We start from the raw sequence: 27049 nt of genomic DNA on the forward strand, positions 1-27049 counted from the left end.
CTTTTTTTTAATTGACATGCGCAATTTAAACATGGCATCATCAACACCTTTACAGGTGTCAAGTTGAAAATATTCACATATATTCAAGTTATAAAGTGTAAGAAGTGCATACAAATGTAAAAAAATACATAGGAAAAAAATAGGATTAACAAAATGACAAGATCAAATAAAGGAGACAAGAAACAAAATGAATATACATTATGAACAAGGGGGAAGCTAAGCACGTGAAGTATGTCAGCATCCACAGATGAAGAGCTGCATTTCAGCCAATCGAACCAGAGCATCTGGCGCGCGTCTCCGCCTCTCTCTCTCTCTCTCTCTCTCTCTCTCTCTCTCTCTCTCTCTCTCTCTCTCTCTCTCTCCCTCTCTCTCTCCCTCATCACTCCGAGCTCTCACGCGCGCGCCCGCTGCGGATGCGAGCGACGGGGACGGTCTCGCGCGCCGCTCTCCTCCCTCGCTGCCCGCCTTTCCTCTCCATCTCCGGAAAAAACGGAAGATTAACGACACACAACGATGGGGGGATTTAACTGGTAGCAAAGCCGCCGCTCCATTTTTTAAAACTTAAATTCACATCGTCGCGTTTTTGCGGGGCTTCGTTCCCCGTGAAAAATGGCGACGGGGGCAGGCTGGCAGCCTCCGTACAACACCTCGACGAGCAGCAGCGCCAAGTACAACCCCTCTCCGATGGCCAGCATGTTTTACGACGGGAGTCTGGCGCTGGACTACACTCAAGACCTCCATTTGAAGATGAGCAAGAAGATAGCACAGCTGACCAAGGTAGACCCGAACGAGGGATGCGGGATGTTGTGGTGAAGTCATGTAGACCAGGTTTTGGGGGGGGACTGGAGCGTAGTACAGGGGTAGAGCTGGTGCTGCTGTGGGATGTCATTTGTAAACATGATGGTGATGAGGAGGAGCAAGGATGTGATGGTGTTTGATTTGATGCTGGTGTTTTGGAGCAGGTGTGATGCTATTTCACCTCCCAGGGTTCACAGGTCACCGTTAAATACTGAGGCAAAGGTTCAGTTTTTGTTGCTCAAAGGCAGTGGCAGCCTTTATGAGGAAGTCGAGTCTCCCTCCTTGTATACAGCACTTCATTGGGCTTCCATTGATGCTCAAGGGCCGAGGGAAGTTATGTAATCCTGGAGGGATGAAGAGGTTTTTGGCAGAGTTGCGTATTTGTGCACCACCTGAAACCACTGTAGGATAGGGGCAGATTTAAGGTGGCAGGTGTAGTTCACAGCACCTATAGAGGATTTTTTACTGAGTGTATATTATTTAAATGTAATTAAAACAGATTATAAGAGCATGCTGTAGGGGGGGCAGAGGTTTTACATAACAGGCATGGTGACACTATCCCAGTGCAGAATTAGACACTGTGTATAGCAGGATAAGCTGTACAAATAACACACGGACAGATGCAAACAGATTGGAATTGTGCACATCCAGGAGGATTAGAATGCAGCAGTTGATTTAAATCGCTTGTAGAGATCGACAGGACAATGGCGCAAAGTGGAAATTGAGGTCCACGCATGACAGATTTAACACTTTGAAGGCAGTTCAAGAACGTGTTTGTCATACCAACCGGATTCCTGCTCCTCGAGCCACAAGTAGGACCCGACAACCTGCCCAGGGCGTTTAAACGGCAGCTGCTGTTGATTAATCAATTAACGAATCAACAGATTGATGGAACAAAGTGTCCTCTGATTCTCTAAACTGAGGTGTTTCTCTTCTTATATCAAACTGGATATCTTTGCATTGTAAATATTTGCACATCATTTGATAGTAATTGGTTGTCAGATCGGATGTAGAAATCCCCCGTTCTAGGAAATATATTTACATGGATTTTTACGGCATTTGTCTTCTCAACCTTTCTAAAAGCATTTCTCTCTGTGTCGTATCCAGACGCTTTTGCTTTTTTTTTTTTTTTATTGAAGGCGTCATAACAGATTTATGCCTCTGTGTGTGTGTGTTCTTGCCTGTGTGTGTGTGGGACCTGCAGGCGAACTGGTCCTGCTCAATGTGGTGAATGTTTGACTCTTCTTTTACTGCATTGCTCACCATGTGTTCGTGCATTTGTGTAACTCAGGGTTGGGAATTCCTGCATGAACTAACTAACTCTGTGAAGCTGTTGTTGTGTATTTCATTGATTCTGCTTTCCAGTACTGTTCACAGTCGGCATGGGATGGTATGAAAATGTAATGTCACGGTTATGGTGGTCAGGATAACGCACAATAGTATCCTTATAATCATTAAAATATGCTTTAGACTCAAACAAATCTTTTTATTGCATCACAGATAGAACACATGTTTTTAGTGAAGATCATTGCCTGTCTATTTAGTGAGACAATGAATCACAACAGAGACGATTTTAATTATTTTTAAATGAATTTGGGAAAACACGCTTGTTTTCTCCACATTAAAAACGGCAGTATATACTGCTCCTTTCACAATAAAAGCCCTACACATACTTCTTACACTATGTATTTTACCAGGGGAACTTAAATTACAACAAATTAGCTTACAATATAAATTAAAGGATCTGCACTGACCCGATCACAGTGATTTGCAGCTGCAACAATTTGAACAAGACACCCTGGATTTTGCCTTTCATACCATTACATCATTTTAAGAGTTAGCACAGTGCCACATACATATTCTAAATAATATATCATATCAAAACTCTTGACTTCAGAGCTACTATCATCTCATTGCTGCATGTCTGACACCTTTCTGCACACAGCTTCGGGGGAAGACAAGGGAAGCAGAAATGTTCAAAGAGGCTTCTTAGTTGTTGTTTTTTTTACATATTCACCTCACATTGATATTTCAGTAATTAAATTCCTGCTTAAATTTCATGGCACATTGACATTTGGAGTAGGGAAAATAAAAACGGTTGTGTGTTTGGCTCATCGACTCCGCCATCTGATGCGAATAAATGCATGCTGGGATACTTGCTGGGAGGTTGCAGAGGTTCCCTTGAGAGTTTTCACACAAGACCCAGATTGTGTGTGTCGTGTGCAATACGCCATCAAAGCATTTGTCCGGTTTTCCTGAAATGCTCGCATCTTTAGCCGTCGCTGTTTACATTAAAAAACGTGAGGATGATTTGATGTAATGCAGTCGATACGGCGACGGTTTGACAACCAGTTTTCATCTATATATATGAAGCTGTTTGCTTCATGATGTCTCAGTTTGTACCCTTCTCTTTTCTAAATCCCAGAAACCCCTGTTTTTTTGTTCAGAGAGACTCAGCGTGCCCTTGTTCTTGCCTGCTGTGCTTGCGAATGAGGCTGCGATATGGTGTAGCGATGCCCGGGGAGGAAGGTGCGCACGCTGTGTGTCCTTGGAGCATCAGAGCAGCACAACAACGGAGGATGCAAAGTGGTTTTACACCGCGACAGGGCGGACAAAGTAAATGCACTGTGCACCTCGGCTAATTGGTAACAGAGACTGCTTTGCCACTTTACAGAGTGTCTGGCGAAGCAAAGCAGGCGACTAAAAGCGGGATCCCGTTAAGACTACAGCGCCTCTGAGAATAAGACTTTCATTAATCCTTTAATTAGTGAATATGATGGTAATCCTCTGAAAATGATGAGAGCCGACCAACAGGGTTTTGTTCGAGCCAAACGCTGCATTTCAGACGTCAGTGACCTTTATTCTGTAGTTGAGTCAATAATGATCGACTGTACAAAATGTCCTTTAGCCTCAGAAACGTCCCTGCTGGATGCCCCGTTGTCCGTTTTCAACATCAATTCTTGCTCGTTGTGCACGAAAGCTGCTCTGAATTTGACGGCTTGATGATGAAAGCACTCAGACTGTAAATGCGATCCATAGTTGGCTTTTTGATGAAATGATCTTCAATTGGCCAGTCGTTTCTCCGCCTCGGTAATGCAGCAGACACAGAGCAGTTTGATTGATTACTCACGCTGATCAATGCTGCTCCGGTTGGGAAGAACACGACGCTAATGATGCATTTTAATTCAATGTTTTTCTGTGGCACGATAGCTCAAATCCCCTTTTCTTTCTGACGTGAATAACATGATGCAGGAAGGAAATTAATCTTTGTTATTTTTTTAATATTCTAGGCAGGAGAATCGTTCTTTTAAAGACTTTGGGTGACCATCCCCTCACCCTACCTTAAACAAAATAAAATGAATGTCACTGTATAGCTGCATGCAAGCCGTGCATCTGCTCTGTTTGGCTCTCTCTCCCGATGAAGCTCCTGTAGGAAAAGAAGCAGCTCAGGGGGAGATGACACGATTCAGAGGAAGCTCTCCAGCCTCCTCCGGCCAATAGAGAGGTCCGTAGCCAGCTTGGCACAAAATGAGACACGATAAATGTGTTACTGTCCACCGAATGACCGACTGCATGCTGTAGTAGCTGCAGGCTGCTGTTATGACTTCTGGCTTGGTTTGATTGGAGGCCGGAAAACTTTCCTGTGATACCGCCAGCAGGGAAGAGAGGAAGAAGCTCTCTTCCTTCTTTTTTTATTGTTAAAGTTATCATATCAGTGGTTATATGCACGCTCTGCTTTTCTTTCACGAATATCGTCAAACAAACCTGCCTGGTTATGATGGCTGGATGCTTCTCTGCTGCTGATAATGATAATAATCAGCTTGTCTGGTTGACAGATGCCAATTAACAACAATAGGAACTAGGATCCTTGGAAAACCTTAACAATATTGTTACCATGCATAGATAATAGTCGAACAACAGTCGTGTTTTTTTTTAAAGATGTTCTCTGATTTCTTTTTTGGCTCCTTTCAACCACAGTCTCCACCTGGGATATGCCATAACAGCACTGCTACTGTATTATAGCTTTCAGTGCAGCCAAGGCTTATTCTCCTTTAGATTCATCTCCAAAAGAATTTGTGTAATTGATCAATCCAAGGCTACATTATTTAATCAACAAATTATTTTCATCACTGGTTATTTGTTGAATTTCTATCGCAACAGAATCCTTTGAAGAGACTGAGAAAAGGAGCATTTAATTATGGCAAGACGCAAATAGTAACACGAGGTATCCTTATTCCTGGGGGAGGCACAGAACAAAAAGGGGGAGACATAAAAGGATGAGAGCAAAGGGAGAGGAGAGGAGAGGAGAGAGAGATGAAAGCAGCAGGCACACCAGCGTCATTAAAATAATCATGTATAATTGAAGCAACGTTTCCATAGCTGACTCCCACTCGAGAACAGAAGGCTGTACATGTAGCTCACTCCGACTTCCTTCCCTGCAGGCCCAAACATGCTAACACCGGTGGGGACAAACATCACAGCATCTTCAAATGTCCTCCATTGTAATAATAAATATGACATTTTCAGTATATGTATATAGTGCACATTTCAGTTGAACAGTTTTTGATTTGGGGTTTGATTGTGAACGGTTGGATGCAACGATGCATGAAACAAATGAAGTGTGATTTCACTAACCGCGACTCATTAGGGATCATTAGCGTGGCTTCGGGGCCTCGGGATGCTTCAAACTATGAGTGCTTGGCAGCTAACAGCAGCTGGCGCACTCTTTCTGACGACCCATTTGGGGTGGTGGCGACCATATTTGTATGTTTCACTTAACTTCTAACTAACTAAATCACAAAATGTGGGCACAGTTTTCCAGATCCCTGAAGCAAAGGGATGCCTATGTGGGTCACTGCACCCAGTATAGGCGCACAAACGTACAGTTAATAAGTGTAATTTGCACACTAAATATTTGTTATCTGGTGTTGAAGAACAGCTGTGGTTTTTAGTGGTTTTTCTGCCAAGTCATGTCGTGGAGCTTTCAATAAAAGAGACATTTCCCAGCTGTGATTATTACTTGGATGTGGTGTTTAAATGTCAGCATGTAGTAATTACATGCCTGTGCCATTATGCCTTATGGAGGGTAATTACCATGTATATGTCCATCGCATTCTGAAGGCAACTTTTCACCTTATCTTCAAGTGGAACAAAATGTGCTTCTGCTTCTGCAGGGCTGCAATTCAGCTGACCGTGACTGAATATTAGCTGCTCACCAGGGGCTTCAATCTCCCGAAGCTTAAGCTTTTCTTCTTTTTTTCTAAAGCTCCTGCATATCATTTACCTGCAGCACATATTACCTACTTATGTATATCTGGGACACAGAGTGCAAGCATGACCGACAGGATGTTATTCACTTAGGCTTGTTTGCAGCTCGTGGACTTCTAGGTAACCATACCTGATGAGATTTAATTGAATTTCTTGTGTTTACAGATCAATGAATCTGTAACACCTTTGCACCAAAGTCTGGCTATCGCTGCTGTGAATACACAAGTCTTGTGCCTGTGGGCGATGCTGTCTTTAGTGTTCCGTCTCCTTTCCTGATGTTATTGGGATTGATTTTTTCTTGCACTTTGAATGCAGAGCCGAGCTTTAGTGATCACTGTAACTATTGATCTGATATTGAGACAGTTAATAAGAGCCTTACATCGCAACCTCATTCTGTCATCCAATTCTCCCCCCGTCTGCAGGTAATTTATGCTCTCAACACCAAGAACGACGAGCACGAAGAAGAAATTGAGTCTCTGAAAGAAGCCCACGAGGATGAGGTACGGACACCACAGAGCACCACACACCCATAATGATATAGAGCACAGTAACAGGGGGACATGGTGGCTATCCATCACCTTAGCAGTTAACATTTTATTTGTTTCATTGGAGGAAATAAATCACAGTGTTTTGGTGATTGAGAATGTGCTGCAGAGGTAGAAAAGTAGCAGGAGGCGATCCTGTCCCACTGCAATTTTAGTTTTAAGACAAACTGTATTTCAGCTGTCTGCAGTGAGCGGGTCAATGCTGCACTGCCCGTGGTGCTGCCTTGTTTTTGTCATGTTTTGGGGGAAGGTGCTCCAGCATCTGTTTCATCTCCACGTTACAGACAGAAAACAGTGTCTTTTGAATGAAGGCAGTGATGCCATTCAGGTGGAGCAGCGACTGGTTAATGTTCACCGCCGTCTGTTATCTACGACAGTTTGCGGGCGTGAAGCCCTGCCCTTTCAGCTGATTAGCTCAGTTTACGGCTTTATGAAAGTGACAGGTGCAGATGGTTGTCAGGAGAAAGGACACAAACAACAAAGTGTGCTGCTAGTTAGGGCTGCACAGGAAAAAAGTATACATATATGTTAATTTACCTCACCTGCAATGTGAATAGGCACGATATAATCCTGATAATCATCCGAATGTCTAAAAACAATAGGATGTGATTCACATCATTTTCATATTCATGCCCTACTTAGAAACATCTGCATCCACTGGTGTGTATGCGCTCGATCTGCGATCTATAATTTGAGTGACGCCTATTACCAACGTTTGATTACCCCTGTCATATTGCTGCTTGTTACCTTGATTAAATCTTGTTCAACTACCACCAGCCTGCTGCTGCTGCTGTTTTTGTTTCAATATACCATTGATTTTTCTGGACTGGTTTCACAGGAATAGAAGTCTGGCTGTAGCTAAAAAAAACCATGATCTGCAGTTTGTTTAAGGACGAGGCTTAAGTCGATATGAAACTGGTTTCAATGTTGTTGATTTCGTTTCCGCTGCTTTCGGGGAGAGCCTCTAGTGTTCCAAGGTCTTTCATTCGTGTTGCTTTCAAGTGTTTTTATTTACAAAGTTTCTCCGCTGCCAAGAATCATTTATAGACAGCAGTCGTGCTGCCTCCTAGTTGTATTCATTTCTACATTTTTACACCCACACTGTACGTGGGTTTTGGAAATCCTCTGCATGTTGCAATGGAATAAATATAGTCCGGTCTCATCACATTATATTGCTGTATTCATACATTGCTGAATTATTTCTGCAGCTTTCAAGATGTTGACTATTTCCTTTTGCGCCGCCGCTCAGGTCCAACACATTGTGACTGAAACCAGAGACAAGATCATGCAGTACAAGAGCAAGATGGTGGATGAGGCGGACCTGAGGCGACGGCTGGCCAGTCTGGAAGAATCTGTCGATCTCCACGAACACATGAAGAGACAGGTCATGCACTGCTGCGGACACCACGCTTGGTTGTGTTCAGTGAGCCGTTGTTTGTTTCCGTTTGTGGAGATTCACAGATGCATTAATGATATACACAATCTATTATCCTCATGTCATGTGTCATTTCACTGAGGCTGCCGTTAATGTATCCAATTAACGGATCATTCAATGTCAAATCGTGTAACGCAGCTGTTGTGATGTTTTGTTACTGTCAGGCTTTAGCAGAGTTTGAGATGTACAGACAGAGAATGGAGGATTCGCAGCTCTGCACTGAGGCCCAGCACACACAGAGAGTGGTTTCTATGAGCAGAGAGGTAAGGCTTTACTCTCACAACACACACACACACACCTGGTCAGTTGCCATGCTGGCAAACAGGCAGATTTTGGTTTCAGTAACTGAAAACGTTTGCCATATTAGTCACATAATACTTTTTTTGGCTTAAAGCATACATGTTATGTGTATGTCGTGTTGGTTTTCATTCAGTCTCTTCTGCTTCTTTGTCAGCTTAATCAGTTTGCATGACGAGAAAACGTATTTCTTTTGGGTCGCACGTTTTGCCGTTTGTTGTCCCTAATTGCTCGTCAATTTCTGAATAATGGTTGCCAATGGCAACCCCCACCACAAAGAGATAAACAACGGAATAAAGTCACCTTTTTGTGAACAATGTCAAGTGCTGAGGTAAGTCACGTTAGATCTACTTATTCTAGTAACAATAGTAATGCATTCAGCTCGTTAACCTATTTCTTAAGTGAGCTAAATACACGTAACTTAATTATTAGATGCTAATTATCCTGCTCACACTAAAAGTAAAATATGTGATGCATGCCACTTGTTTCCACCGGCTTTATGACTAATTCCCACCTTATCAGTGTTCCACCAAATTACACAATTGCGAGATGCGAGTTCCTTTGTTGAGCATCATCATCTTTTAGGTAATAGCTTTTATCCAACAAGCATCCAACAGAAATTAAAATGCCAATAAAATCATATAGAATGTACAAAGATGCAGGATAACCCAATATGAATCCAGTATGATTGCATCCGTCATGTATCATATCATACCGCCATGTGACACAGTATCATCTACGCCTGCTTTTGTGGTCTGATGGCAGTGGGCATAAATGAACTCCTGAAGTGTATTTAGACGTGATGAGCTGGTGGCTGAAGGAGCGCCGTTCATCCCCAGTTCATCTATGTTGGGATCGGTGTCTGCTAGCGTTGGTGTTGTCTTCCTCTCTGCCACTGCCTTCACACTGTGCACTTCCAAAGAGATGCCCTCTTCCCCAACCGCCACCATCACACGACATCACATGACATCACATTTTTGTATATTTTTTCCACCTCACGTCGAGTCAGACCTTTTGATGTGACAGCTCTCTTCGTAACCGTCGTTGCAACACGTTAGAGAAGCTGCAAGCATTCGTAGAGAAATAACAAATTAGAATACTGACAGCATGAGCTAAAAGAATGAAATATTCTGCACTTTTCCAGTTGTTACAGGGGGATTTTCCAGAGAGGCTGTGAGCATTTAGTTTGGCTCACGTCGTGACAGTTAGCAATAACACACAAACGGTGCAAACAGAATAGAATATGTCCCGTGGTTTCAATAGGTGGAGGAGATGCGTCGGGATTTTGAGGAGAAGCTGCGGGCGTTCAGCCAGACTCAGGCCCAGTTTGAGGCGGATAAACGGCGCGCGCTGGAGGAGCTGAGGGCCACCCACCGCCAGAAGGTGGAGGAACTCCTCAACAACCAGCAGAACCAGAGCGCCACCTCCACCGAAGACCAGGAGAAACTGGCCGAGCTCCATAGACAAGAGGTGGGCTAAAAGAGAGAGAGGAAGGAAGATAGATGTGTTTTGGAAGGATTGAAGCATGTTGAGCTTTTGTGAAGAGTGTTCACAGCAAGTTACTGGATGGAGTAATTGCTGCTTGGGAGGCTTATTAAGTGGCATTAAAAATGGAAAAAATAGGGTTTTGTTGTTGCAGTTGGCTGGAGGCCGTTGTTGCATGTCATCCCGTTGTTTTATTCCCATTTTTATTTTCCTCTCAACTGTTAAATATCCAATATAACAGATTTACTGAAGACTAATCTTTTAGAAATATATTATATGATGGTAAATGTGCACAATATATTTGCAGTTTTTATTGTGGCAGCGTCCAGTCGAAACACAAAGACGTGCTCTTCATTGATGCGTCTGTCGATGTAGGTGGACGCGTTGATGGAGAGGGTGGAGGAGATAACGAAGGATAAGGTCCGTCTGGTGGAGGAGTACGAGGCCAAGCTGGGCAAGGCTCAGGAGTATTACGAGAGGGAGCTGGAGGCCATGAGGAGAACACACCAGCTCACCACTGAGAACCTGCTGGCCTGGAAAAGGACTGAGGTAAAACCATTTTTTCTGTGAAAGGTTCTAATAGATTCACATCAGCAAAGGACCAACCAGAGGTCGCTTTAACCGACTATTTCCTGTCATTGACTGAATTATTTTTAAATCCGGGGGATTTCTCTGAGCTTTTTTTAGTGGATGTCTTCATGTCTCAAGGTGAATAACGTAATTCTCTGCTCATGGGAAGGTCGAGCTTCGTAAGGAGTTCCAGGCTCAGGAAGCAGCGCTGCAGCGCTCGCTGTCCAAGTTGAGGAGTGAGCTTCAGAAAGCACAGGAGGAGGCCCGAGAGAACCGAGACCGGACCAACAGACTGCAGACGTCGCTGGCCAACGCAGAGGGAACTATCAAGGTGTGTGTGTGGATGGAGGCGTAGGTCAGTGGCTGAATGCAGCAGTCACAGATTTGTTCTTAACCATATGAAAGCAGTGCTAAGCCGTGCTGACTGCTGCTGCACATACGGACTATCCATTTCTTCTTGCAGTTACAGTATCCCAAAAAAAGCACAAATAATCTGAGAGTCTGAAACCGTTGCAGAAAACAACAAAGACAAAAGTGAAAGCCTGAGGGCGAGGACTGTTTTCAAGAATCCCAGTGTGGTGGGAGATCTAATGTGGTGTGCACTGATGATCCTGCAGGCAAATCTGCAGAGTCTGAATAGCTGGGTAGGCTCATGTGACTAAAGGCTGCGGTGGGAGAGGTATTTTAAATGGGTTATAAATGTACCGAATGTTGGATTGTTGTGGCGTAATTGTGGGTGCATCGGTTTGTCTCCGTGTGTTTGCTGCAGAACCTGCACAAGCAGCTGGAGGAGGCCATCCAGGATGGGGAGATCTGGGTGATGCAGCTGAAGGACACCGAGTATGAACTAGAGGGCAGCAGGGAACGAGTTCAACAGCAGGCGACGGAGATCCTTCATAAAGCAGGTAAGCTGTTCCTCTCACTGTTATCATTCACAGTGTGCTCAGATGTTTGGCTTCAGATCAGAACTGGTCTGATAGCAGACTGAGGTGCACTCAGAATTGTGATTCCACTGTTCCCAGGTCAGATTGGCTCCTTGCAGGCCACCCAGATGTCCCACGAGGCGACCATCAGGAACCTGGACCTGGAGCAGAGCCGGCTGAAGGAGAAGATCGGCCGGTTGGAGGAGGAGAGGGAGGCCCTGCTCAACCAGAGCCAGGCCTCGAATGAACAGCACAAACAGCAAGTGCTGAAACTAGAACAGGTACTGCAGACTCTCCCTTAATCCCAGTCCGAGAACAGGTCATTAATCACATCAAGCAAACTTTCCTGTCCTCCTTTGCTTCTCCTCAGTCTCTGCGCGAAGAGCACCAGGGTTATGAGAAGGAGCTCTGCAGGCTGAGAGCACACTATGAGGAGGAGATGCATCGCTTCAGGGAGGCGCAGGTCAGAGCGCTGGAGGAGCTGGAGGAGAAACACCAGGCCATGACGGAGGAGGCCCAGCAGGAGAAGGAGGAGGAGAAGCAAATCCTCATGAAGGTGAGTTCAGGATTTAGTGTTTAGCTTGTGAAAACATGCAACATCCAATTTTTCCACTTAGGATATAGGAATTAAAAAATAAGGAACATTTTGACAATTTGATCAAACCGTGCATTCATCAGTATATCTAAGCCTCAATAATAGGACAAGAATAATGGTGAAAAATGTTTTTTGCTCTTAACTTTTCTGTGGTTTGAGATGGTCTCTTATTAAATCTACAGATTGGTTTGAATACATTCCGTCGATAGTATTTTATCCTTGCAGAACCAAACACTGTGACAGCTGTGTTTCTCTTTTTAACCATATGGCTGAATCTAATATTTACACACTGCTGTCAAACCAGCTGTCAATGTTACTGTAAGAAATCACAAGCGCAGCTCGAGTTGTTCTCTGGTGTTTTGGTCTATTTTAAGATATGTGGACACATGGACCAAGGGACAGAGTTTCAGAGATTGTTTAACTCTTCACTGTTTGTTTACCATCTTATGAAAGCACACATCTTGATTAACCTTATATCCATGCCCCATGGTGGTGACACAGCCACTCATTTAATCTAAAAAACAGTAATTACATCCAACTCTCGGGGTTTTGCATCTATTTTCGGTGCGTCACCGTCTGCAATTAAATTTCCTCCTCGGTGCAAATGGCCACAGTCGATTAAGAAATATGAATCCCTCCGGCTCCCTCAACCGAATACACTCATTTAATTAGGTCAACATTAAGACTAAGACGTGAAAACAACATCACTCTCTCCCTGTGTTCTCCCCACTGCAGCATTCAATCTGTCTTTTTCTCCTCTCTCCACAAACGACCTCCTCGACAACAACAACAGATCAAATTACGCCGTTTAAATTAATTCACCCTGATTCATTTCCCACAACAGCATTACATTACCAACAACAAATGCTGGCGAGCAGCTCGGGAGGACTGCACTGTTTCTTATTAGTCTTTATTTGGAAGTCTCGGGTACACCGCCATGGGCTTACTCGCGTCAAGCCGTGACCATTCAAGCTGCGCCGTAGAAGAGTGTGCTGTCGCTTAATATCTGTCTGAGGAAAGTACTGTAGGAACAGTAATGTGGGGGAGAAACCAGACTAGACACTGTACCAACTGCTAAGAGATAAGCACTGCAGTGATGGATTTTTCTGTTTGCTGATGTCCCACCAAATGTCCACATCCATCCAGAAACGATGAATTACAGAGGACCTCCCACTATAATGTTAATCCAGGCGGAGTGGGGCTTAATTCAATATACTGTAGTTCTCTGTGTGCATGCTAAACAGCTATAGAAGCATGCGATCAGCCAATGGCTTTAACTAAGGCTGCTTACCTGAGGGATTAATGAAATAGTCCGATTCTACAATTGATAGTTCCTCTGTTTGGTAAAAGGATTCAGCGAGTGTCGCTATGGCGATCAGCTAAGAATCTGGACATCTAACATGGAAAAGTCAAGTCGAACAATGCAGCGGAAATGTATTTATTCAAGATAATTTGACAACTTTGGTAACGCATCATCATCATCCAACCCTCTGGACTAATAGTGCTAATAATCTGTTATTTCTCAGTCACACCTTAAAGATCTAAATAAACACATAAGAAGCTGTTTAGTGCTGCGTGACCGAATAAAGGTTTCACCACGTATGCCCACGTCAGGCTGATGATGCAGGATGGCGTCACCAGAATCATCCAACCACATTGGTTCGTGTGGACGGTCAGCGATGTTGTTATTTCCTCCCTGAATGGCAGAAGATGAGGATGGCTTGTTTTTCTTTGCAGCACGTTACGCCTCGTTAATTCACGCTCACATGGCTCCACCTGCATTCGGCGAGCATTAAGAATCCCATTCAATCCGGAGCTTGTCGGCGTTCAGTCGAAGTGAATCGGCTCGGAGGCGTGAAGACGATGCATCACTACCACATAGTGGTAGAGTAACTCACAGCATCGTGTCTCAGAAAGACTACTCCTTCAACATTACGGCTTGTTTTTGTGCTTCTGAAGTGATTACACACGATGTGAGGGTTTAAATAATTCTGAGCTCAGTGTTTTTCCCTCTGACTCTTCCTATATCTCTCCTCTTTCATAACGCCCCCCCCTCCCTCTTGAGCTTATATCTCCAATGCTGTTTGAAGCCGACTGCTAATTGGTTGATTTTCATTGACATTAAATCTTGCCTCCGAGCCAAGTGAGAGCCGTGTGAGAGCATGTGCGTGTTTATGGATTCCCTGAAAGAGAGAGTGATGGAGAAAACGGATGCAGGCAATGATTACAAAGAAATATGATGTATGCCTGAGTGGCATCTTTACATTAATGTCTGTTTTATACAAAGCTGTATTAGAGGGGAGGAGAATTCATTTTTAAAATGGCCATCCTTATCTTTTGCCTTTTTTTTTAGTGTCTGTCAGCTAGATATTAACAAGTTTCTAAATTGAGGCAATCCAATTATTAATTCTACAAATTGCTTGTGCTTGTATTAATTCATAATTCACCTCGGTTCGACTCGAGGCCAGAGGAGACGGCAGCGGAATAGAGGCTTCACAGTCGTATCTCTAATCTCCCTTCTGCTCTTCTCTGGGTGTTAATTAGTGGGTTTGTTTCCAGATGGAGGCGACTATGACGCAGTATATTTACACAGGATTGTTCTGGCCTTAAACCCAAAGATTCACTCTTTTAGCTGCAAATTGTGACATTTGAGAATCTAGAGCCACCAAAGGTTTAACTATTAGTTGACGATCAAAATAGCTGCTGATTAGAGACCACCTGTCTCACTACATTTATTATTCTCTCTATTATCCTACGGGGAACAATCCACTTTATATATTAGATTCGTTACTTCCACGTTTTTATATGGATGAATAAATTGAACCTTGAATAAACAACCTGGCGGCAACATGATACAGGCTGGTAACGCGGTTGTAGGAAGTGGATGCGGATTTGTGGTTGGCTCCCATGTGGATAAGATGCTTTGTAGTTCCCTCACGCCGCGTCTCGAGGTGGAGGAAGATTCTCATGGCCACAACTCACGTTTCACACCGGCGGGGCGACTCAAGCTGCTGAATAATGATAGTATTCTTCACACATCTAGTAGGAGCAATATGGATGGAAACATGTACTATTGTGTGTGTGTGTACACAGATTTATACGAGAATATTGTTTGTGATATAGCAAACTTCCTGGAAATATATTAAACTAACCAGATGTGCTCATTCAATGAATGAATTTGCATAATTTTCTGCAAATACAGCAAGATGCATTTAAGGGTAGAGCAACTGTATTTAGCCGTTCTAATAGCATGCAGAGTTCGTCATGTGGGGTGAGAGATGTTACTGCATCAGCGTTACAAGCAGATATAGTTGGCTTGGAAGGAGAAACATTCGAAATCGCAGTTAATTCACTTCCCCAGAAATCTGTCTCGAAGGATGCTGTTTAACCAGCAATACAGTATTAATGCTGAACATATCCACTCTAGATGCAAGTGCGAGGAATTAGTAGCTCAGGCTAAGCGAGAAGTGGAAGGAGAAAGCCCAGGAAGGATTTGGTGCTGTGGTGTGAAGGATTATAGAAACCAGTTGGTTGGTTGGTTGGATGAGATGGTCTTTTATGTTTTAAAAGGACAACTCACGTGTCCCTCCTTCAGTCAGCAGCCATGCTTCACACTCAACAACCACCACAACTCCATGCTACAGCACCAATGGGATTTACAGGGGCTTCTTAACTCCCCTTCTTTTGAAGAGATTATACTTTTCAGGGTTTTTCCAACCAAACAAAAAGAACAGGAAAGCGTGGCAAGGCCTTTATAGGGAAACAAACACCGGTAATTGTCTTTTCAAGTATTAATATTGTTATTTTTTTCTCTCATCCATCTTTTCACCCTCATTCATTTTCTCTCTTTCTCGACCGCTCCTCCAGAAAATGAGCCAGGAGTTTGAGATCAAGCGTATGTCCCTGGAGGAGCAGCGAGACCGCCTGCAGCAGCAGCTGGACAACCTGAAGGAGGAGCTCTCGGCCAAGCTCAATATGGCCAATCAGGAGGTACGAAACGCTAAAGGCATACACAGACGGTCGGGTTTCTGACTGCTGATGATGCAATGACCTCGCTGTCGGTCTCCCCAGGTGTCCCACTTCCAGGAGCTGGTGAGGGAGGGCGAGCAGAACATGGGTTCAGCTCAGACGCAGATCAGCTGTCTGAGGGAAACTCAGGAGAAACTCAAGATAGAACTCGACGCGACTCGAGCTCGAGTCCGAGAGACCAGCAACCTGCTAACGGACCTGCAGGTGAGGGGATGAACCGAGGACTGCTCAGTACAGTCAGTGAAACATTCATCCGTTATGTATGTACTCTTTTCTCTATGTAAGAGTTGTTCGCTCGCCTGCAGACAAATCTCACATTTCTGCATGCTCATCGTAAAAAGACAATCTAGCTTAGCATAACAAGTGATCTCTGCTTTGCAATATTAAGGCAGTAATTGCCGATGGTGTAACTAGCTCTGCCGAAGTTTCAAGGAAACAAAGAGGGAGTGAAAGAAAGGAAGGATGGAGAGATGGGAGAGAGGAAGACCATTTTGAAAGCAGGAAATGAGATATAACTGAGACATAAGTGCATCACTGAAGGCCAGCTGTGAGATAATGATGATGAGGCTATTCTGCATTGAGTGGGCCTGTGAAAAGAGCCCTGCTGGTGTGAGAGACACTAAAGAGACGGGAAGAGTGTGGTAGAGTCGGGGGGAAGACTCTGGTTGTTTTCAATATTCGCAATATTATTAATTAAGGATGATGTTGGCAGTTATTGGGGAGAAGACTGTATGTAAATAAGATAAGGCATATGAAATATGACTGAGGGGAAACAGTCACTGCTGGTGGAAACTCAGAAAAAAATCCGAAAATAGCCAAGGAAAGACAGTAAGAGGGTAAATAATGGAGACAGAGGAGGAGTGATGGTTAGATGAAATGCTTTCCCATCAGAGTCTCTATAAAAAGAGAGGATTTGGATTTGGCTGTTTAAAAAAAGGAGCACAGGATTGTATCTTGTGTTCACTCTGAGCTCTTTGCACGAGGGACACGAACGCTGAGCCGGCTTTCACAGCGAATGTAGACCAGCTATTGTTTAGCAGGAACCCTTGAGTGGCTCATTACTTTTATACAAGGACAGAAATAAAACCCCCAAAATAGATCAGCTGAATTTTTGCCAATTTATAGTACTTTTTTTTACTATAATTACGATTAAACTTACTGTGAAGCAGTAGTGGAGTGTAAATCAAATGTACTTGAGTGCAAATTTGATTTACTTGTATTTAATGCGACTCACTTTAATTATCCCACGACCCCTCAGATTTATCTGATGACCCTTTGGAGTCACAGAGAACATACTCAAGTGCACTGAAATGGAAAACAGTAATCCTGGGATCCTAAAGCCTTCACCTCGAAGCTGACGGACGACCTTTGCGGCCTTGTAACAAACAACAAACTCATCTGGACCTGCTGGAGTTAGTTCCTGTCTCAGAAACCGGCGCATTGAAAAACGCCCCGTAGCCGCGGCGTTATAAATAGATGTAGCGGTGGGCGTTATGAGTCATCCGACGTTCAGCTGTTGAAACGCTGCAGCCGGTCAGACAAAGCAGTCTGAGAACTTGTGGCTTCACATTGTTATTGTTAATGATTCAGCACTCTTTCACTGAATGATCAATCATAGCGGGCATTTTTAGTACTCGCCCTCATCGTAGAGTCCTTTATTTGAACTTGTGGCTTGAAGTATAAAAAATAATCTGTGGATTCAGATTTAATCATCACATGATGTGGAGGTTGTGATTACACCCGGCCAGCTTCCTTCCCCCTCTGTTATTTTGGTGCCGCTGTGGTCGCAAAGCACAGAAGGTTTTCCTGAGATAACGTGATAATGTGATTGTGTTGGTAGGAGGAGATTGAGACCCAGAGACAGCAGCACGACGCCAGAGTGATGTCCATCAGAACCGAAGAGAAGCAGAAGATGGACAAGATGGCGGACGACCTGGACCAGAAATGGAGAGATGCACTGCGGTAAAAACAAACAAAAACAACTGTCCTCATATGTGTGACTCAGTCTCCCTTTCTCCTGTTTTGCTCCTTTTTGTTGTTTCACTCGTCATCTCTCGCCCAGTCTGCCTCACAATCACACGTGTTATTAACACAACAACGAGCCGGCTTGACTTGCCGAAAGCACCCGAGGACGTTAATAAGAACAAAATGGAAATGATCACAATCGGGTGCAAGTTTATCGAGGCGTGCGCGGGACGAAAATGAAATGAAATGTGCGCCTCTCTCTGTAGGGAGGAGGTGCGTTTGTTGAAGGAGGAGTTGACCGAGGAGTACGAAGCCGACAAGCAGGCGGCGCAGACTCAGATCTCCCAGCAGAAAGAACTGGAGATGATGGCGGCAAGAGAGGGCTGGCAGAGGAAGGTGGAGGACCTGCTGGAACAGGTAACACACACTGTGTCTATACTGCATGGTGCAAAAGGCCACAGCAGAAGGGCAATAAAGATAATAGAGGTCATTTTTAAGTGAGAAAAAAGCAATTTTCCTTTCCTTGGCTTTGATGGGAATAAGGACCTTCTGGGAACCTCTTTGATTGACGGCTGGATGTTATGGCCTGGAGTAGAAAAGAGAGCTGCGTCTCACAGGCTTTGTGTCTGTGAATGTGATTACAGCAGCGACGCCACAAACAACCCCTTCACCTGCTTTGCAATTCACACAATAATTCGGCCTGAAAAGCCGAAAGGATTCAACTTCTCTTCTCCTGCGCTATTTTTGTCTGGTTTCTTCACCGAGAGCGATGCAAGATTGCCAAAAAAAACAACAACCAGCTTCTTTTTTTTAACTACTTTTCCCCTGAAGCCCACATCTCTCCTCGTACGCGTGTGTGTGCTGTACATACACATGAACAATTAATTGCGAAGTTCTCCTTATAGCTACTTATACCTAATTGGAGTGGAAATTAGGGGCAGATGTAAAGCTCTACAGCAACAGAGAATCATTGAGGCTGGTTTTAAAGCTCAGCTCTTGTCTACTTATACTCATGTACCCGTCCGTGCCGAGCGTACCGCCTCTGGGTAATTAAGAGCTCAGCTGAGTCACAACTGAACCCAGAAAGAGGCTCGCCCTGCCAAGACGCCGGTAGCCTCAGATAAACACGTTTCTGACAAGCTGAAGCTAGCTTGGCAACTTTTCAGATGCACTCATCTCCCTGGCGCGTAAGAGAAGCAGCTCGCAGCCAAACCAAGTTGAGGGAAACCGTAGGAAACCCTGTATTAAATATCAAAATTGTGATGCATTGTTGGTTTGGAGGCAAAGCCAGAGTTTCCATGTTAGCTCTGTAATGGATCAGGGTGTTGTATAGCAACACATCTGCACATCATTGTTATTAGTTAATTGATTTATCATGTCTACACATTTTTTTTTAAATGCCAGAAATTTGAAGAAAAAAAACTACCTTTTTAACATGTTTGTACCTCAATGCCGGTATGCGTTCAGGTACGTAGTAGAAAGATTCATAGACGTTTAGGCTGCTGTGAAGCCGAATAGGCACGCAGGTAGAACTGTAGTGATCTGCGCTGTCGTGACCTACTTCGAGCTCAGCTGGAGGCTCAGAGACGGAACCGAGCAAAGGGAGAGACTCAGATATCTCCCTCGCTTTAAGTGTCAGGCAGCGCTGCTACTGTTCGTACATGTCACATGATCAAAGCTAACCGCGTTGTGACAGGAGTCTCTCGTTTGACGGATACGTTCTAAAATAAGTTCTTGTGTGTTCTCAAATAGCCTCAACCACACACCAGGAGGTTATTTTGAAACTAGCTTTTACTACCATTTTTGTGTTTTGATACAAAGTTAATATTACTTTCCACTGACATCCTTCTAACGTGGGATTTCCTGAACGTATTTTCTGGGGACCCACTGTTTAAAAATGTCAAACCACGGAGACACAATTCACAAAAGGCCTTGTCTAAAAAGTGAATTTGTGCGTTGAACATTCCTGAGCATTTCCGCATCACTTTGTATTATCTTGAACAGGTAAACAAGCCATTTAGAAGAGACACACATTTGATAATCACAACTTTATTTAATTTGATGTGTTATAGGAAACGTATTCATTACGTACAGAAAGATAAAACGGGATTCTGGTTCCCTCGTGTGGCTCAAATGTGTACTGCAGATATATATGTTTGAAAAAGGTGTACGAGAAATTATTTAGCGTATAAATATATATATACACATAATAAAGTGCTGTTTTGTGTGCGTGGGTGGATCTGCCACCCTTATCTATTATGACTTCTTTCTCAATAAGATATTTTCAGTGCAAGGTTTGAGCCCCAGGCTGCTGTTTGAGAGACACATGCTGCAGGTCGTTTTTAATTATCTCCAGTTTCATAATCCTGTATGTCCTGATGTTTTCCTGTAAATGTAAAAATGATCCATTTAAAGAGACATGCTGGTCACGGGAAGGGAGGATACGCTGCACAGGTCATCTGTCTGTCTTTTTAAATCCATATCCAGTGTAGAGAACCGCACACTTCATCCCAGCACTGCTCCTCATCCTCTCGATTTAAATCCATCTTTCCTCACAGTCACTGATGTAGTACTCCTACAGCACTAAATCCTGCCGGGGATTTGACGGCGCTTGAGGAAGAGTGGCGTGTGGAGGCCCAAAGCCCTTGGCCTGGCCACTAATAGTTCCAATATCTCTTCAAAACAAAACAGTTTTGTGTGCTGTGATGGGGCTTAAGCTCGTTGGCTTTTGTGTTATTCGGGTCTGTGTGCCGTCAGCGGTTGTCTGACGAGCTGTCGGCTCATTGACACCAGCGGCGAAATCTCCGGGCTACAGCTTTTGGCTTTTATCCATGTGTCGATGCCACCGCCAGCGAGTAGTTGTCAGAAAAATAATCTAGAATGAAGCTGAAACAAGTCTGGAGAAGGACTGTATTTTCATGTGAGGTTTAAATGAAAAGACGGAACAGGGGAGGAAACGAAAAGACGTTTTTCATGTTGACCTAATTAAATGTGTGTGCAGTAAGTCGAGCCAGGGCGATTTTGATCGAGACCTTTTTTTCCCCTGTGCAGACATAGATGACTGCTTTTCCCTTCCACATGAACATCCGTGACTACATCTGCTTCTCTGTGTATGTCCTCTCTTTGCTCCGTCCAGATCTCACTCCTGAAACAGTCCCTGGAGCTGCAGTTGTCTCAGTCCCAGTCAGCTCTCCAGCAGCTGCAGTCTCAGTTCAGCCAGGAGAGGGAGCTGCTGAGCCAACAGCTGAAAGGTGATCCAGATTCCCCAGACAACAACACTGTTGGCGTGTTGTCTGTCTTGCTGAACAGAATGGGAACACATTTTTGAAGACGCTGTGAACATGTTTGTGTCTGTATTTGCAGAGATGCAGAGAGAGCATCAGAGGAGAGAGCATCGACTACAGGAGGCTCACTGCTGTGCCCTGAGCACCATGGAGGAGGCCAGGCAGCATCAGATAAGGGTATGGATCCACACACACACAGCAAGCATGCAGGCACGAAGTCTAAACTAACACATGCACATGGCCGAGCACCGTGTTGTCAGGATTAAATGTGTTAAATGTGTCACCTTTAAGTTCAGGCAGAATTGGTTAAAAATGCATTTATATGTGTTCCTGTTACGACGCTGTTCGCCTGTGAAAATGTGCTTTACAGTACAAAAATGTGCTGCTGCTGCACTTATTTTTACAGTTTTCTCGTCTGCAGTCTGTGATCAGCAAAACCCCTGAGATCCTCCGTATGAGGGCAGTGAAATGGAAGATTTTCTCCGACATGTACTGGTTTTGTTGTTATTTTCTTGATGCTCTCAAGTCTGCAGCACACTAATTACTTCTTTACGTGTAAACGAGAGGTTAGGATGACTCATTTAGACGCTGCCAGTGATGGCCTACAAATTAAAAGGACAAGAAAAAGTGTTTTTGGTTGCTTTTATATCATTAGATGTAATTTAATGATTCTTCTGTTCGAGCTGCGGAGACATTTGAATGTGAAAGATTCACAAAGCAATTAAATCGTCTGGGAACGCTTTGTTAAACAATTCATTAGGTTTCACCCATTTCATCATGGTTAAATGACACCGGAGTGGTAATAGCTTATTGCTCATTTTATCCTTGAAATATAATTACATTGCAGGTGGATGATTTATTTATTTATTTATTTTTTTTCTATTGCTTCGTTGAACAAAATGATAGATGTGATTTCATGCCCAGAGCAAAATAAGACAGCTTTCTACTGTTTAACCAGGCCCTGGAGGAGCGTCTGAAGCAGGAGCAGAGAGAGGAGGTCCACGCTCTGAAGGAGGCCCACAGGAGGACCTTCGACATCCTGAGGCAGCAGTCGGATCAGGAGCTGCAGACGCTGCGATTTGAGCTGGAGGACGAGGGGAAGGCGAAGCTGGGTAAATGACGATGCACATAAAAACAACAGCGATGGGCTTTTCTACCCGCAGATGTTTCCACATGTGGTGATGATGTTTGTACCTGCTGCGTTAATGCTTATTCCCACAGTGATGGGGGAGAAAATCATCTGCATCCTCTGCCGATGCATAAAGACCTATGAGAAACTATAACAGGATGAAATCAGCAGCATGGATTCATTCCCAGGCGTGTTCTTATCCTTCTCACAGTGCTGATGCTGACATGTTGTTTGTCCCTCTGTGTGGCAGCATCCCTTCGTGCGGAACTGAACCACGTTCATGCTGCATCCATAGAGCATCTAAAGCAGATCCACCATAAAGAAAGCTCTTCCACCAAACGAGATCTAGAGGGCGCTATGGAGCACAGTCACCAGCAGGTAACCATGAGTCACCTGGTTTACGTCCTCTAACTCGCCCTCTTTGCTTTTCTCCGGCACTTTGAACACTGTCCATGTGTTCCTTCTAGGAACAAGAGCTCTTGGATCGTATCTCGGACATGCAAGCCGAGCTGTGTTCCCGTAGCAACCGCATCACGGATCTGGACCACGAGATCCACTCTCTGAACGAGACCATCGACACTCTGACCAGAGAGCTGGAGATAAAGGGCAAAGAGGTGCTGCGGGTCCGCAGTGAAGCTAACCATCAGATAAGGTTTACTCATTTTCTCAATCTTTATTTAATATTTGGAATAGTTTTTATTCAATATCTCATAATATTGACCCATTGCTATTAATGTGTAGACTTACACGACCTCATGTTACGCGTTTTGTCCGTCTCTGCTGTAGGGCCCATGAGCAAGACCTTTCAAAGAGACATGAGAGGGATCTGGGGGAGATGAGTATAGTCCATCACAGAGAAACACAGATCATGCTGGCGGACTTCAACAAGGCCCAGGAGGTCCTCAAAGACAAGATCAACGCGCTACAGATACTGTAAGTCACAGACAAGTGGGTTGTGTTCTGCTCATATACAACATATACACACACATATATATTTATTTATGTGTGTGTGCAGGTTGGAGGGGACGGAGGAGAAGTTACGCCACAGAGAGAGCCGACCAGAAGACCTGCACGTCATCGCAGAGCTCAGAGAGATGGTCAGCGAGAGGGAAGCTCTGGTGAAAAAGCTGGTGGTGAGTCAGGCGGGTGGTGTGTGTCGGGGTGACGTGATCGATGTTGTCTCTGCGAAGGTTTCTCGGTTCTCACTTTGTGGTCTTTTGTCACAGGACGACAAGAAGTTCTACCAGCTGGAGTTGGTTAACAGGGAGACGGGGTTCAGCAAAGTCTTCAATTCCAGTGCCAACGTCGGCGTGATCAACCCTCTTATCAAGGTGAGCGCTCTCATGCTGAATATCTCCGTTGCTCGACATGAAAACGCGTCTTCATGCATGGCTTTTGGCTTTTTCCTTTGACATCAGTGAAAAAAGCGTACATCCACTGCACATACCCGGCCCTTGTATAAGCTTAAATACGGTAATTGATCATTATTGACGGTAATAAAAGCCACCGTCGTGATAACTCCTCTACATTTCCTTGTATTGTAAACGATCTGCAGCAAAGCTGTGCAGCGAAGGGCAAATAATCTGTTGACATCATCTTCATCTGCTACACGCTGCAAGAAGATCCTCGTGCTTCATTCTGTGTTTGTGTTTTCCGGCATGTTGAATCACTTTCATTATTCTGCTTTCTGAGTACAAAGCTGCTCATCATCCTTTCTTGCGTGCACACAGCTGTCATGTCAGCCTCGCAGCGTCAGTCCTCTCCTTGCCTTTCCTCCTCGTCATGCTGTTGTTACTCACTGGTCTACTTTCTCTGGGTGCTGCCAGAGAATCTGGCAAAGAAACACGCTGATAATCTATCATTAACTATATATATATATATATATATAGGAAGATAGAGCTAAATGAGGTGGCTTTGTGCCTCCTCACTCCCCCTCCAGAGGTCCCTCCCCCAGCCCTGCCACTGTTCAGCCATCTTCCTGTTTCTCCTCTTCTTCAGCATCCTCCTCCTCCTCCTTCTTCTTCTCCTCATCCTCCACATCATCCCATGCCAAGCCTTGCTCTTCCCCATGCTCCTCATCCTCAGGAAGCCCTGGTGCAGCATCAGGGCCTACAAAGCTTTAGGAGGTGAGAACCATCAATCTGTCTTACTGCCACTGCTGCTTTCGGTTCACTTCCACTACGTCTAAGGGGGGTGAATAATGTGGTGTTTGCTGCCCCCACTGTCTTGTGTCTCACCTCCCCCTCCTCTCCTCACCCCTCTCCCCCGAACCTGAAGGAGGGCTTTTCCTCTTAGAAGGCAGGTAGTGTCCTTTTGTCATAAAACAGATGTTTATTACCCACTTTTATTGCTTTTTATTCTCCTCAGGAATGAAAAAAAGACAAATAATTTGCATAAAAAATAGCAGGCAGCTTTCCATAACAAAGATAACCATTAGTGTACATTTACATAGACTTATCAGTTAAACCAGCCACCTGCCACCGTGGTTCAATGTGTCTCCTCTAATTTCCCTGAGTTTTCTCTGTCAGGTTTGGACTCCGACGCCGACGCTGCATCTGTTGTGGGCGTGGGGTTTGCATGGGAATCTATTAATTTCACAGAACGCTGCTCTCTCCCTCTCTCCATTAATTCAGGGTCAACAGAGAAATATGATGAAGATATAATCTCTTCTTGATCCATTATGCGTTAACATCTCATTTTCCCGTTCCGTGTCATTGAACTATCTCACACACACACACACACACACACACATCTTAGACAGAATCTCCTTTGAAAGATACTCTCAATCCTCAATGGCTCATAAAAAGGAACTTCCAAATCAGCCTCGATGGGTCTTCAATCTCTGACTGATGCAAAGACAGAGTGCGTGATTTAACACCACTGCAGTCGCAAATGTGAAGCCATTAAGCTCGGGTGCTTTTGTTCCTCCCAGAGAAATGGGCAGTGGGCGCAGAGTGTAAGGGAAGATGAAGGAGGGCTGCGTGCTGCAAGCACTGATTATTAAACGGAAATCTTAATGTTGGTTCGGAAAAGCTGATTTCAAGGAGAGAAATGCTTTTATTTTGAGTTGAGCAGAGGAGTTTTGCTCACTATCTTTTTCAGCCGGGAAGCCGGGTTGAGAAAATGAATGAAAGTGAACTTGTTACGGTTTGATCCCTGCATGTGTATCTAAGTATTGTGGACATCACACAAGCCGTCACTTGTTTGGCATCACAAACACACTGGAGTAAGCTCAGGAACTTCCCATCATCACTATCTGCTCTGCTTCCTGTCTCTCTCCCTTCTCCTCACTCTAACACACCTGTCTCTCTCCCTTCTCCTCACTCTAACACACCTGTCTCTCTTCTCCCTCAGCCTTCCTGAGGCCAACGCCACGACGCCGTCGGACCCGAGAGTCGTGGAGGCGGGAAAGAGCAAAGTAAACCCTGTGAAAGAAGAGGAGTTGTACGCCCAGTACTTCTCTTTCTGACCGGCAAAAAAACCCCCAACATAATTCTGTCAAAAATAACAAAACAATGAGGTAATGGGACAGAGAGCTAAAGTTGGACGGCAATCAAACTGTAGGTTTCTAACGTCATTTGGGCGACTTCACTGCTTATCTCAACGCTCCCATCGATCATTGGTTCGAATGCAACCTGAGGGCTTCCAACATGGCGAGCGTGGCGGGTCGTGTGGCTCGCCAGCGCGTCGCCATGACAGTGTGCGTGGTAGCAGGAGGTGAGACGATATATATAAACACATAACATAACGCAAAACATGACATTTGTATGAGATGTAAAGTGGCAAGAGATGTCACCCATGAATCTTTAATTCTGATAAACTGAGACCCAAAAGTAAAACGCGGTTCAGTCCTTTAAGAGACACATTTGAATGTCACTATGAAGTTTAAATGTGTGGTTTCCCCACCGGGAATCAATTGCATGTCAAGGGAGGTGTTTGGATTAACCCAACGTTTCCCTCCCAAATTGAGAGGCATAGATTGGAAATATGAGCTTTCTGATTGATTAATCACATTGTTTATTCCATAACCTTTAACGTCACCAAATAAAACAAGGGCCGTCTTAATAAAAAGATACATGCCTACAAATAAAGTGGGTCTGAACTGTCGGATTATGTCACAGATCTCATATTCTTCGGTATATTGATTAGCCGTGAATTTCCCCTTTTCCTCCCTTTGACCCAAAGCTCAGCTGGATCGGTGACACTTATAACTGTAGATCAAGAGGAAACGTTCTCAGCTCCATTCATGTATTTCTTTTGTACGTCAACATGTGTCTTACAAGCTATAATCTGACTGGAAGAGCTTTAAAAGTTCTCCCAGGACGACGGGATTTTTGCCTTGATAACTCGCCTTCAGTCGCTCATGCTGTGTCGCCACGTGTAAATAAATATACACCCAAACGTGCGTCTGAGGAGCGAGGGCGGACCTAGCTGTTGATTCTGGTTGTTTTTCATTGACGGTGCGATGAACTACAGTACAACACGACACCAGCAACAAGGCCGACTTTAGCTTGCTGTCCCAGTGCTTCGACGGTGTACATACAGCTCACGTTCGAGCCTCTGAGCTGGCCGAGGGGCGCTTGATTGGTTCCAAAACCCCTCGGAGCCGGATCAAGCACCCCTCGTTGTTTTTATTATTCCAGTATTTATAACGTAATGAGCTCCTGTTTTTCTACGGTCTGTTTGTGACGAGTGGACGGTGAGACGTACGGAGAGAGAGAGAGTG

At 44.4% G+C, this 27049-nt stretch overlaps 1 protein-coding gene across 2 annotated transcripts; it reads left to right on the forward strand.

Annotated features, from left to right (window-relative positions):
• The first annotated feature begins 481 nt into the window (after positions 1-481).
• fam184aa (family with sequence similarity 184 member Aa) lies at positions 482-25839 on the forward strand. Of its 2 annotated transcripts, XM_084004449.1 has the most exons (23): positions 483-777; positions 6489-6566; positions 7861-7995; positions 8211-8309; positions 9607-9813; positions 10204-10377; positions 10568-10729; positions 11168-11303; positions 11421-11602; positions 11692-11877; positions 15784-15906; positions 15988-16149; positions 17786-17907; positions 18177-18327; positions 21047-21161; positions 21274-21371; positions 22153-22306; positions 22574-22701; positions 22791-22975; positions 23110-23256; positions 23339-23456; positions 23550-23654; positions 25678-25839. In XM_084004449.1, exons 1-23 carry the CDS (start codon positions 610-612, stop codon positions 25684-25686), a joined length of 3144 nt encoding a protein of 1047 aa, XP_083860575.1. In that variant the 5' UTR covers positions 483-609; the 3' UTR covers positions 25687-25839. The 2 variants fall into 2 exon arrangements, with proteins under 2 accessions (XP_083860576.1, XP_083860575.1); XM_084004450.1 differs by lacking the exon at positions 9607-9813 and having other exon boundaries at positions 482-777.
• The last annotated feature ends 1210 nt before the right edge of the window (positions 25840-27049 follow it).

This window comes from Eutrigla gurnardus (assembly GCF_963514095.1).
Source record: "Eutrigla gurnardus genome assembly, chromosome: 24".
NCBI lineage: Eukaryota > Metazoa > Chordata > Actinopteri > Perciformes > Triglidae > Eutrigla > Eutrigla gurnardus.

What these genes read in the sequence shown, in the direction of transcription:
- fam184aa (XM_084004449.1), top strand. Translation starts at nt 610, where the DNA reads ATGGCGACGGGGGCAGGCTGGCAGCCTCCGTACAACACCTCGACGAGC. An exon ending in ACCTGCTAACGGACCTGCAG is followed by an intron (nt 16,150 to 17,785) that starts GTGAGGGGATGA and finishes TTGTGTTGGTAG; the next exon opens with GAGGAGATTGAGACCCAGAG. An exon ending in CTCTGGTGAAAAAGCTGGTG is followed by an intron (nt 23,457 to 23,549) that starts GTGAGTCAGGCG and finishes CTTTTGTCACAG; the next exon opens with GACGACAAGAAGTTCTACCA.